Genomic DNA, 12,924 nt, shown 5'->3' with positions numbered 1-12,924 from the left:
ATATAAATATAAATATTTTATATATAAATATAATAGTATAATACACACACACATACAAACAAACTTTTATTTTGGATGCGATTAATCAATCGTTTGACAGCACTAATATATACATATTATATTTATATATATATATATATATATATATATATATATATATATATATATATATATATATATATATAATTGGAAAGGAACCCGTTTTAGCACATATATATTTTAATGAAATAAAGATTCAAAATATTGAATGTAAAAAGTAGAAGCGTCTCAAAAATGCCAGAAAATTCCATCAATGGCAGGGTAAGAGTTACATGTAATGTCACTTACAAGTCCATCAAATGAGTGGATGTGGCAGTATTTACCTGTTAGTGTTTTAGCAGCGTCAGGTTAAGTATGTGTATCGGTGTTAAGAACAGGAGCATCGCGGGCCAGGGCTGAATTGCCTTTATTACTGTGAAAGTTCTCAGCTGATTGATGTGCCGTGTAGAGCTGTAGATCTATATTGTTCTCCGTACACTCTCCGGCTGTCTTTCCAACTCTCGGGCAGCGGGGAAGCTTGGCAGGGTCCCGCGCGAGCGCCACGGTTTAATTGTTTGGGGGTGAACGGTGAGGGGGAGGGAAGTGAGGTAAGCTCATTCCCGGCGCACAGCTCTGCCCGAACACACTCAAACGCACTCAGTGACCCCAGCTGTGTCTGTAACGCTCTTGTCTCTCTCTCTCCACAGCTCAGAGTCCCACTGCAGCAGACCCCCTGCAGCAGGCCTATGCTGGAGTCCAACAATATGCAGGTCTGTCACTCAAAAGGAGGCTGTTTGTGATTTTCTTGCTTCCGAGTTAATAAAAAGTGCATGCACTGTTTACGTGTGCTGGAATAAGAGGTGTGAAGTGTGTGTGGGTGTGTGTGTTATCTGACGCATTGGTATGTGTGTGTGTGTGTGTGTCTCAGCAGCCTTCCCCGCTGCATATGGACAGATCAGCCAGGCTTTTCCCCAGCCGCCTCCCATCATCCCTCAGCAACAGAGAGAAGGTGAGTCTGTCGCAGCCAGATATGTCACCTGTAAGAGTAAAAGATTCGACGTGGTCACTCTCTGTGACATTTTCCATAATTGTCTTTTCACAGATGTTCTATTAAAGTGAGATATTTTGTAAATTGATTGTTATGTGCCGCTTATGCTACCGTTCAAAACTTTGGGGTCAGTAAGTTTCCACAAGGATGCATTTAATTAATCAAAAGTGATTTTTCCATCGCAATCTAAAGTACCGTGAAGATAATCCGGTGACCAATAGGACTGCATGTGACTTTCCAGTTCCAGCTGGATTTCGTCCTCCATATAAAAGCCTGTACCTCGACGTTGATCCATCGACCATAATTTTTAAGTTTTACTGCACACACTGCAACAGACTTTTAAAAATGGTGGTTGAAATACATGAAGTCAACCAATCAAAATGCTGCGTGAACTCAACCAGTCAGCATGTTCAGTGCCCAAGTCCCACTCCCATAAGTTCCTAAACTTTGAAAAAGTACTACCTAGCAAGCAGGGGGAAATTTTAACCCGGAACTTAATTTACACCCTGGTTCCTGCGGTCGGAACACACCAAAGTCCCTAGTTCCTGCGGTGGAACTGCGGCTAAAGAATCCTGAAAAATGGATCATGGTTTCCAGAAAGATATTAAGCAGCACAGCTGTTTTCAACATTGATAATAAGAAGAAATATTTCTTGAGCAGCAAATCAGCATATTAGAATGATTTCTGAAGGAATCATTTGACACAGGTAGTTGATAGACAATATCTATGTATCTCATTTCTGGTGTGCTGTTGATTAGCACAGATAATCATTTTGTTTCGTCTCTTACTTTGTGTAAACAAACAGGATACTGTTGACAGTAAATAGGCTTATAATGGAAGACTAGCAGAAAATTGCTCTCTCTGGTGATTGACAGGTTGCCACAGATGAACAGACATTAAGTGTACGATATAACCTAGAATAATTTTTTATGTTTTTTGGTGTTCTTGGCTGACTTTATATAAACATTATACTCAAGGTCTCCCTCCAGTGGCTGCTATAGTAAATTATACAGAAACATCTTCAACAAACGGGTCATAAATTCTTTTCTTTCTTTTTTTCTTTCTGGTGAACAGTGGCAGATTTAGGCATGGGTGGCAACTGCGTGCCTGTGCCTGTACTGTCTGTACTATTACTTTACAGAAAGAAAGACAACTTCTGTGCAAATGACATGATACCATGTTCATTAAGAGTTTTTGTCTTTTGTACAGCACATATAGATAAAGTGATTTATTTTTGCAGTTTCCATGGTCTGTTATGCATTATAGAATGCTACAATGTTAATGTTAATAAAGTTATTAGACGGTGATATACACAGGTTCTTTTTAGACTATGGGCAAAACTATGCAGTTTAATTTCATTCAGTATACAAAAACACCCTAGAACACATTATAAAATAGTAAATATAATTCTTAATTACACATTTGTTCCAGTGGTAAATAATAGTCAGTTGACATTGATCAAAATCAAAAGTTTACCATTTTGATTGTATAATGACATATTGCCGACTTGTATACAAAATTAATTCATCAATTCATTTGTTTTATTAGCATTGCAAGTTTTTTTTTTTTTTTTTTTTTTAATTAAATATCCTTGCACAAACAACCAGGATATGCTACAGTCATTCCCATTAAATGGTGGTCTGTGGTCTATGGTGGTCTTAGCTCAAATTCTGCCTTATATTTGTCACACAAAAAATAAAACTTTATGATCAAGTGCAGTGATTTCAAGAAAATGTTCTTCTTACAGCAGAGAAAATCACAATGGCCGTGATCCGTGAACTATATATTTTAGTCAAATCAAAGTGTTTTCTTTATCCTGATGAGAATTTGAAGAAGCCAAAGTCGCCAATGATCATTTAGAAAAACAAATTTTAGCTACACTTAGCTGCACTTTTTGGTCATTTAAAGCTCAGTTTGAAGGAAGAGCAAATCTAAAGCACCTTTTCAAGAGTGCCTGAAGAACCTGGAATTGTCACACCGAGCATTTGTTTGTACACGGTTATTTCATCTATACAACTTAAGGAGGGAATTGCTACTTTCAAATGCCAGGGCAACTGCTCAATAAAGAAAAACTCTTTCTATAGTTTATTCTTTGGCAAGCCGAGTCTAATTTCGCCATTTGTGTCTTTGTTTTGCTTTCTCTCTCCTTATTCCCCTTATTTCCACCTATTCTTTATGTGCTGCCTGCTCTCTTTCTCTCCTGTCTAACCTCTCTAATCTTCTGTATCCCACAATCCTTCTTGTCTTTCTCTTTCTTTCTCTGTCTCCAGGGCCGGAGGGCTGTAACCTGTTTATTTATCACCTCCCTCAGGAGTTTGGGGACGGCGAGCTGATGCAGATGTTCCTGCCTTTCGGTAATGTCATCTCCTCCAAAGTGTTTGTGGATCGGGCGACAAACCAAAGTAAATGCTTTGGTGGGTAAAAATGATAAGACACCTGTGAAGATTATTCTCATTCCTACTCACACTATTAACATTTTTACCTCATTTCTCTACCACAGCAAAGCTTTCCAATAAAGCCGTGTGCACACTGTGTGCTTTTTGCTACTATTTCGCCATCTGAGATACATTTTAGGAATTGTAGGGCTAAGCTGAGTTTTAGATCGGTTAATATAGCATGTTGACCAAAAGGTGATATATTACCTTTACGATTCTGGGGATTGCTGGGGAAAAGATCTTTCAGTGTCCGAAATTTTGGGTCTTTAGAAATGACTTTGGCTATGACGGCCATCTAAAATATTCATATGAGCTTGTCTGTGCAACATATACCAAATATCTCATTTAGTGTTCCTTTCAGTCATACTATCCAAATCTGAGCAGTCCATTATAATTGGGGTTTGTGCAGTTTTGAGTTTTAGCTTTGTTTTTACATGTTTTGTGTGACAACTGCAATGTAAACTGGTGACACAAGCAAAATAGCAGCTAATATGTATATTTTACACCTCAAATGTCACCAAAGTCACATTATTTAATCTGACAAGCAACAATCGTAGAGGACAGAGGGGTTAAAATCACACGGTGTGCACCTGGCTTAAGACAGAAAAAAAGAATGAATGGAAATTAAAAAGAAAAAAGAAGATGTAGTGTAGCATCTTTATGTCTTTAATCAGCACGGGACATGAGGCTGTAGGGGGAAACTGCATAAGCCTGTTCGTGTGTCCCGCTTGTGACTAATGTGAACCTCTATATTTTAATTAGCGCTATCTGCAGCTTCACTGGCTCCTTGACTTATCAGAGGCATCCCATGCATGAACAAACACAACGCTATTCGATTTCAACTTAATATAAACGCAGTTAGCGGGAGGCGTTTCAGAGACTCAGACGTGATGATTTGAAACGCTGAGCCAGCTAAAATCACCACAATACCTCAAGACAGAGCGACCGAGAGTGAGAAAATAGATGAGAAAATGAGAGGAAATAATTTGCGTCAAAATGTTCATGCGTTAACTGGCACAGTTTTGCTGTCATTGCCAAGACCTCAAGAACAGATTGAAGCTGATTTACACCATACACTTTATTTACCAGAAAACTACAACTACAAAACTAAATAATGCATGATGCATAATAAATAATGCATTTTGTCATAATTCAAGCTACCTTTTTAAGTAGCTACTTTACAAATGAACAAACAACTAACAAATAGCAACATGAAACTTGCTAAATGGGACAATAATTCATAAAGACCCCATAAAACTCTTTTTGTGGTTTTTAGCTTACGTTCACAATCAATATGTTAGCACACTTTGAAAAAATATTATCGATTCATCTTTCACTACACAGAATTTGATTTGTTTTGCACAAACTTTCTGCTTAAAAAGGGTATATGTCAACACGGAGTAAATCTCTACTCAGCAAGCGGTTTCATATTGTTTTATACATAACTTATTGAAAACAGATTATGACATGGTTGCTTGTACAGTAGAAATACAGTTTTCATTCACATTTAAGTACTTTTATGGGACATTATGCTATCTGAATATTAGCAAGCTAAGATAATGTAATCAATATTTTTGGACCATTCTCCCAAAAGAAAAAAATAATTATATTATATAATATATAAAATGAATAATATTAGAATAAATTACAAAATATAATAGTTCTAATAAATTATATATTAGCAATTAATATTTATCCATTAGCAACAGATGGCTTCAAAGCCAATAGAAAAAAAAAACGTATGCCTGGAAAAACTATGCTATTTTGCTACTTTCATGCTACTAAAAATGTAGTTAAGTTAGTAGTTAGTTGCTATTTGTACTCAGCTACTTCCCTGCATGGTTGTTAATGCAGTGGAAAAAATTTCAAATTTTTCATATTTTTGGTGTTTTATGAGACATTAAGCTGTCTGAACACTTGCAGGCCAATTATTTGTTTAATTTGCACGTTAACTCTTTCCCTGTCATTGACGGAAATGACACAATGCTTCCCCACCACTGACGGAATTTTCCAGCAATCCATGTTTCCACTGTTATGTGGTAGGGGACACTATTACGCAACTTCTGATAGAGTACAGAGTCCCCTGATCAAAACACAGGCAAAGAAGACAGCAGAAACAAGCGATAGAAGCATTGCTTACACACATGTAAGCTAACGCGATCATCAAACATTCAACAGTATATAAATCAACCGAATGAAATGTCAAAACCACAAAGGTTTGGGAGTGTTGATGGACTTGATCAATTCGCTCTATATTTTGATCATCGTTCTGAATCCGATCCGGATGTAGTTTCTGCATGAATTTCTTCACAATGTTACTTTTACTAAAAAACGAATGCATGAAGCTAGGCTTTGTTGTTTTTTTAAAGCAGAGGCTGTTCTTTCTTTTGATATATTGTATGTTTAGATATTCATACAACAAAATACTCTGTGGGCCATGATTTTTTTTGTGAAAATTTTCAAAAATGCTGGCGGGGAAAGAGTTAAAAAGGACTCCTGGCTAACTTCTCGTTAATTCTAGGAGTGACTGGATATTGTGTTAGGTTTTGCATGTTCTCTGTGCTTCTGATTATTGTGTATCAAATGTATGATGTTGTATTGTATTGATTGACTTGATTGTGCATATATGTTGAATGTTAAACATGCATATGGTAAATACGTGTCACGATGACTTGAGTAAACTTGTATGATACCCTTCCCTCTCTTCATTTCACACTCACCTCATTCTTTATCCTAAAATCATTTCTGCCATCACCGTGACCCATTTCTCACACCCCCTCCGACTCCACCTTCCCTCAAACCTATCTAACGTCCATCTGTCCATTGCATTACCTTCTCATCCATCTGGTGCTAACCTGTCGTCTTCTCTCTGTCTCCATCTTTCTCCCTTCATTCTCCAGGTTTTGTGAGCTTTGATAACCCGGGCAGCGCTCAGGCCGCCATCCAGTCCATGAACGGCTTTCAGATCGGCATGAAGAGACTCAAAGTGCAGCTGAAGAGGCCAAAGGACGCCAACCGCCCATATTAGCCCCGTCCCTCCCCCCAGCCACCCCTGACCCTGGGGGTGAAGGCCGCCGCTGCGCACAGGGAACGACAGGTCAGCCAAATCACCTCGGAGTCGGAGCCAAAAGACACAAAGATACACATATACTATACAAGCGGGCGAATTGGTTTAGTCAAATTTGTGAACTGATTCATTGATAAGAATTCAGAAATATGAAAACTGCACAATTCAGAAAATAATAAAAGTCTTTTTTTTCTGTAGTTTCACTCTGAAATGTCACATTACAGGAGAAAAACGGCTTGTGAATGCGGTTTCATGTTGACTTTAAGCCTACAGTATAACAGCATATGATATTAAAAAGGACTGTGGCAGAGGGGGAAAGATTAGTCATCTCCATGTAGCTTATATCATCTCACATCTCCTCATCTAAATGAAGATGGAAAATCAATGCTGTGTCATTAATTTACCCTGCTGATGCCTTTTACTGGGCCAAGTTATTACCTACTTACAAAGCTAGTGAGCCATCTCCACCTCTTTAGACGACACAGTAAGGCTCCTGCACATCTCAGCACTGACTTAATACATTAAAACTCTTCCAGCCAGCCAAAATCATTTTACTAATCAGTGCTTTTGTCTTGTTTAACAGTAAAAATATCTACACATATGCTACACGTTTTTCAGTTTGGTACTGAAGGGACCAATTCATCAATACAAATGTCTACATTTTGCATATAATTTATGCAAAACACACACACTCTCTCGTACTTTGTTACAGTTAAGTCAGATTGACCCCAAACAAAAGTAATGTTACTATTTTGGAAAGCATTTATTTTATTTTGATTTTTATTATTTTGTTTAATTAAAAATTAATTTGGTTATTTATGGATTTCATCGCTTTTTTAAAGGTGCAATATGTAAGATTTTCCATCTGCTAGAGGTCGCCCTATTCAAAACAAAGGTGCACACTGCAGTAAGATCGATTTTAGAATATCATATTAAATGTTGGATGGCTTGTGTTGATAAATGGCATGCAATTAATTTTAAAAGGTATTGCATGATGGAGAAAATTCTGTATTACTGTTACTAAAAAGCTGCATCTGATTATGCTATGTTAGCTACTTGACAAAATAGTGTTTTTCTCTGAGGCATGGTAAAGCATGATACTCACAAAAAATCAAGAAAATTAGATTTAAACAATAATACTAAATGTGTTGAGCTATATAACAACAATTAGTTTTCTGTCTATAAATATATCAAAACAGTTGTTCCCTCGTCTATTAAAACATGTAATATATTAAAGTGTCTTTGGTGTTTCCATGGTTTTTACCCTGGGAAACCGAGGGTAACGCGGGTATGACGCTATTGACAGGCGACTCCTCACACGTCCCAGAGCCTTGGTTAAAATTGCAATTTTCTCACAATTTACAAATAGTAATAGTAACATTTGGGACATTGTAAGTACTCAAGTGAACAAAATATATAACACTGGCCTAGTGGTTTTGGAATATTTTACTGCAAAATTCTTACATATTGCACCTTTAATTATACAATTATTTATATTATTTTATGAGTTTGATAATCACATGATAAATGTTAAAAGATATTTACCATGAAAAAACACTTTTTTTTCAGAATTATAATTACTATTAGGGGCTTTTGCACCAGAGGAACCTTCCTAGAACTATTGGCTGAAGTACCTGGATTTTGCCATGTTCACACCGCAGGAACTAGGAACTATTTTAGTTCTAGGAACTCCTTTTGGAGGAACTAAATTAGATCCTACTTCAGAGTAGGATCTATACCAGCACTATAGGAACTATCAGTGACGTGAGTGTACATTTATTGGTCAAAGGCATGTCAAACACTGGCACCCAGCATTTTTAAAAAGCAGTGTAAACACGACCAGTTTTTAGCGTTTATAAATGCGCACTTAAAGACGCCGATGTCGGCCGCTTCAGAATTCCTACTGCCGGTGCAAATGCAACCAGGAACATGGCCCAGGGGCCAAATTATATAATAATTACTAATAATAATGGCATTAATTTTAACAAATAAAACATCAATAATTACTTTAAATAATTACTAACAACATTTACAACATTTAAAAAGTAAAAAAGTGTTTTGTCAACTTAAGTACGCCAACAACAGATGGACTCAAAGCTAATAGACATGGACTAAAAGCGACAAGAAGTGGTCTTCAAAGCCGTGATGAAACAAAAGTAGCAGCAGATATTTTCTTCCGTATTGTGAGTTACATCAGAGTGTAACGGCTTACCAAAAAATAAAAAATGTAGGGCGGGGACTTGGTTCTATCCATCAGTTATTGATTGGGTTTTGATGTGGGTGTGTGTGAGCTTGCAGGGGAGGAGTTTAAGCAGACTAAATGATTGGAGAAGAACTGATTATAGAATAGATGACCCCAAATTTTCATTTCATGCCGATTTTAAATGCTTTTGTTCTTTTTGTGCTTGCTTCCTAGGTTTTGTAGAGCTGGAATACATGTTGATAACATGCCAAATGTATTTGAAAACACAAGATCAAGATCATTGGGGCTGGGGACACAGTACAGCTGAAGCAGAACATGAGGAGGATGTAGCCGCGTGATATACCACCACCACCACCACCAGGCTCAATGGACCTTTTTGGACTTCAGTGTTTAACTCAGGGGAGCCGCGGTGTAACTGGACCATACCGTACTCCCTTCTCTGAACCCCCAAGCCCTTATTTTGCAGGACCACAGGACACATTACTGAAGACCAACACAAAAAAATATATATATATATTAAAAAAAAAAAGAAAAAAAAAGAAAAACAATGTAAGCCCTCAGAAGGCTCTGAATCTACGAATAAGTAGTATGGGGGGGAAATACTTTTTAAAACTAAGATAGACTTTTAGATGGAAATCATGTAATATTGAACACGTCTTTGGGAAAACTTTTTAATGAACTGTTTTAGAAACCAACAAAACGGATTAAAAAAGAACAAAAAAACTTGAAAGACAGAACTTTTTGGAAGGATGTGACAATTCAGGACACGAACTTGCTTCGACTCGGGATGGCCAACTTTTTTTTCTTGGAGTGCCTGTCCGTTTCCAGGGGCAACGGCTGCCACAAATCGCAGCCTCCGTCCACTGGGAGACTTACCTGTCATTCCTTAGTTGTGTAGGGACCAAATGACCAAACCTTTTTATCACAAATGAAAAAAAGAAAAAAAAAAAGGAGGGAAAAAAAAAAAAAAAAAAGACTCATACCTGTAACATAATCGGACCACTGCATCTCTTGCTGTGCCAATCGGTTAGAGTTGTATTTAAAAAAGATATATGTATAAAAAGAACATATATGACTATATGCATACATATAGATTGCTGATATGCTTTTGAATACTGGCAGAACTATTTCCGATGGTCCGTCGAGGCCGTTCACTTCGCTAGTTTACAATTACTGCTCAAAATGAAGAATATTTATTTTTATTTCTCTTCTAGTTTTTCTCTGTGGCGAGAGAAAGGGTGCATGGGAAGGGTTGTTCCATAATGCAGCCTTACCTTTTCTATCTTATGTCCTGACCTTGTAGTTAAGAGACCATCTTAAAGAGGTTTGAGATAAACAATCCTGTTTATATATAACGTACATACGATATGTATATGTATAGCAGATGACGTTCAAGCAATATGTATTCATATTTATGCACATGTACAGCATATATATGGATACATACGATATTAATCCCAAAACCCATATATGTATTTATATGCATATATTTTATATGTGTGTATATATAGAAACCGGCTATTCAATATGTAGAGCTGTAATTTTTTTGTAGATTTAAGCTGGAGTTTGAAACCTCTGCTCTGCTTTGGACTTTTACCACTGGGAAGAATCTCAAATCGGCAGCTGCAATCTGCAGGCATTCCTCTCGATCCGATATAACGTTTCCGTATCCGCCAACACACACACACGCACACACACACTGATTTCCGTTTGTGTATATATGTGTATATGCTACTTAAAATGCAAAAAGGCCTCCTCTCGTTTGAGAGTTTAAAAAGAATCAGGATCATTACGAAATAGTACAGAATACGGACATATCTGCCTCCCGCCTCTGCAAACATTCGCAAACAAACGACGTTATTCACTCGAACCGGTTTTTTTAACCTCGCCGCGTTCGCGCATGTGCCGTCGAATCGTCAGCCGTGCGTCCGCGCACCTGGCAGCACTGTGCTACGACACCGCTAGCAGCCATTCATTATTATTATGATGATGAAGATGATGATGATGATGTCAAAACAACGGAAAACACTCTACTTCTTAATAAAAAATAAAAGGAAGAAAAATAAACAAAAAAGACAACTACTATAGCTACAGCCAACAGCGAAAAGCCTTCAAATATTTGTTGACATAACAAACCTGTGCTGTGCAGCTTGACACCGCCATTTTACAGATACACCCACTCGACGTTCTGCTTACGGTTACAATGAAGTGGGCATTATGTACGTTTTGCACAAGTATCGTCAGAATCCGCATCACATTGCGTGTTTACATGCGCTGCTTCGTGCTTCGGAGTTCTGATTGATTGGCGGGAACTTTTTCCACTAGTTTGGGTTGAGGATGGAACGCGAGATTTTCGTTTTGGTTACGCTTTGCAACTGCTCTATTATACAAGATGGCACTATTGTAAATATATGATCATTTCAGAGCTGGTTAATTCGCTTTACCGAAGAGTAAAGCGTCTGTACAGTGTGGTGGGGGGAGGGGAAAAGCAGTAGTCAGTTCACCTCATTTCGAAGGGGAATTCGGTTCTGAATCGACGCGGTTTCAGACGGGTTCCGAGAATGTTGCATTTTGCCTTCTAGATCTTTCCGACACATGATCATTCAGGTATTCCAGGTTCGTTTGCAAGGATATGCATTCAGTCTGTTGGATTTCAGTGTCACCTGTCTTTCTCTCTCTCCCTTTCTTTCTCACGCTCGTCAGCTCCCTCCGTGTTAACCGTTTCAGCTGCAATTGTTTACATAGCGATCTGGAAATGTAGAGTTGACAAAACCAACAAGACAGAACAGAAATTTTATTACAAATATATATAAGTATATACATGAACTACTGAATATACTGTAAATGTTTTTTTCTCTTTTTTGCTCTGTTCCTCTGTATATAGGTTTGCATATTTTATAATCTTTTACTTCTATCTAGAAGGACTGGATGACTTAAGAAAAAAAATGAAACTGGATTAAAGCAGGTTAAACTCTAGTCCTTAGAGATGCATTATGGTTGTATGGTATTTAATCAAGGAAAGTAAAAAGAGCCAATCAGATTTAATCGAAACATTTTAACAGAACTGCTGCCAACATGCGTATTTATTTGCCTATTTATGTACTCATTTGTTCATTTATTTATGGTTTCATTTTAAAATACTAATATGTATTTTTATCTTTTCAATGTTTGTATTTTTTTATGTTTGTAACGACACCGAATATCATTTTTGTCATTTAAACGATGCTTTTTTTAAAAATATATTTTTACATGTTTTTTGTAGTGTGAGACACAATGGAACAATGCAACTGGCAGAATCAGGGTAATTCTTTATGGAGAATGTAGAACTCATGAAGGACTGGTGTCAAAAGTTTTTGCTGCACCTGTTAGAACTGTCTGCTGTTTTCTTCTGTTCTGCGATTCCATGCGTCTGTCAGAACTCCGATTTGCTTCACTGCTTTTTCGAACACACTGGAAAAAAGGAAGAAAAACTGCACTAATCCATCAGACTCTCAGCAACTCTTGTTTTATAGCCTTTCTTCATTAGCACTAACTGTCTTCGACTCATCAGAAACAGTACGAACTTATAGAAACAATGCAGTAAAATGGGGTAAAAACAAAACAACAACAAAAAAAAAACAAAAAAAAAAAAAAAAGACATTTTGAGCACAGTTGAGCGTGCTGGGTGGTATCTGTGGATTTTTGCCAAGCCTATCACAATGAGATTGAGCTGTATTAGCAGTCGGAGTGCTGCCGCAGCTCCTGCCCTGTTCTCAACTCCACTTTTCTCTGGTCCCTAGACTCTCTTTTGTAATTTTACTGAATGACGCGTTTCCGCTTAAGCCCAGTAATAAAGCACAGTGTAGAATAAAGCAGCATTATGCTTGTCCCATTTTCTGCTGTATGTCTATACAAGCCTTTTTATGAGTTGTTTTTATCTCTTTCACTCTTTCATGGATTTGTGGCACGACTGATGTACTCTGAAACCACTTCAAAGGTGGAGGGTTTACACACACACACAGACACCACTTCTGAAACTTTCTTTACAACACTTCAGATCAAATTAGACCAATAGCCCTGGAGCGATGTTTGGCTGAATCCCATTGCATATACCGATGCTCCCTGATCAAGTTTGAAGTATCCAAGCATATATGCTGTGTATATTGGAAAAGCA

General features: G+C 37.5%; 2 protein-coding genes across 12 annotated transcripts in view; one reads left to right on the top strand and one right to left on the bottom strand.

Annotated features, from left to right (window-relative positions):
• Nucleotides 1-9,115, top strand: part of celf4 (CUGBP, Elav-like family member 4) — a 104,534-nt gene extending 95,419 nt beyond the window's left edge. For 5 of the 10 annotated variants that reach the window (XM_067375147.1, XM_067375141.1, XM_067375143.1 and 2 more), the window contains 5 exons: nt 726-788; nt 947-1,027; nt 3,337-3,480; nt 6,402-6,598; nt 8,985-9,115. In XM_067375147.1, coding sequence (XP_067231248.1) covers nt 726-788; nt 947-1,027; nt 3,337-3,480; nt 6,402-6,529 — 416 coding nt within the window. In that variant the 3' untranslated portion in view covers nt 6,530-6,598; nt 8,985-9,115. The remainder of the gene's footprint in view (nt 1-725; nt 789-946; nt 1,028-3,336; nt 3,481-6,401; nt 6,599-8,984) is intronic. The other 5 variants (XM_067375148.1, XM_067375145.1, XM_067375142.1 and 2 more) reach the window with 2 other exon arrangements.
• A 655-nt stretch (nt 9,116-9,770) lies between these two features.
• Nucleotides 9,771-12,924, bottom strand: part of kiaa1328 (KIAA1328 ortholog) — a 26,399-nt gene continuing 23,245 nt past the window's right edge. The window contains exons 12-13 of one of the 2 annotated variants that reach the window (XM_067375171.1): nt 12,134-12,221; nt 9,771-11,520 (exon numbers count right to left, since the gene is read on the bottom strand). In XM_067375171.1, coding sequence (XP_067231272.1) covers nt 12,137-12,221 — 85 coding nt within the window. In that variant the 3' untranslated portion in view covers nt 9,771-11,520; nt 12,134-12,136. Of the gene's footprint in view, nt 12,222-12,924 lie in introns of both variants that reach the window. The other variant, XM_067375169.1, reaches the window with a different exon arrangement.

Source organism: Chanodichthys erythropterus, chromosome 22 (assembly GCF_024489055.1).
Source record: "Chanodichthys erythropterus isolate Z2021 chromosome 22, ASM2448905v1, whole genome shotgun sequence".
In the NCBI taxonomy this organism is placed as follows: Eukaryota; Metazoa; Chordata; class Actinopteri; order Cypriniformes; family Xenocyprididae; genus Chanodichthys; species Chanodichthys erythropterus.
The sequence above is the reverse complement of the archived record's forward strand: the minus strand, read 5'-3'. Positions and strand labels throughout refer to the sequence as shown.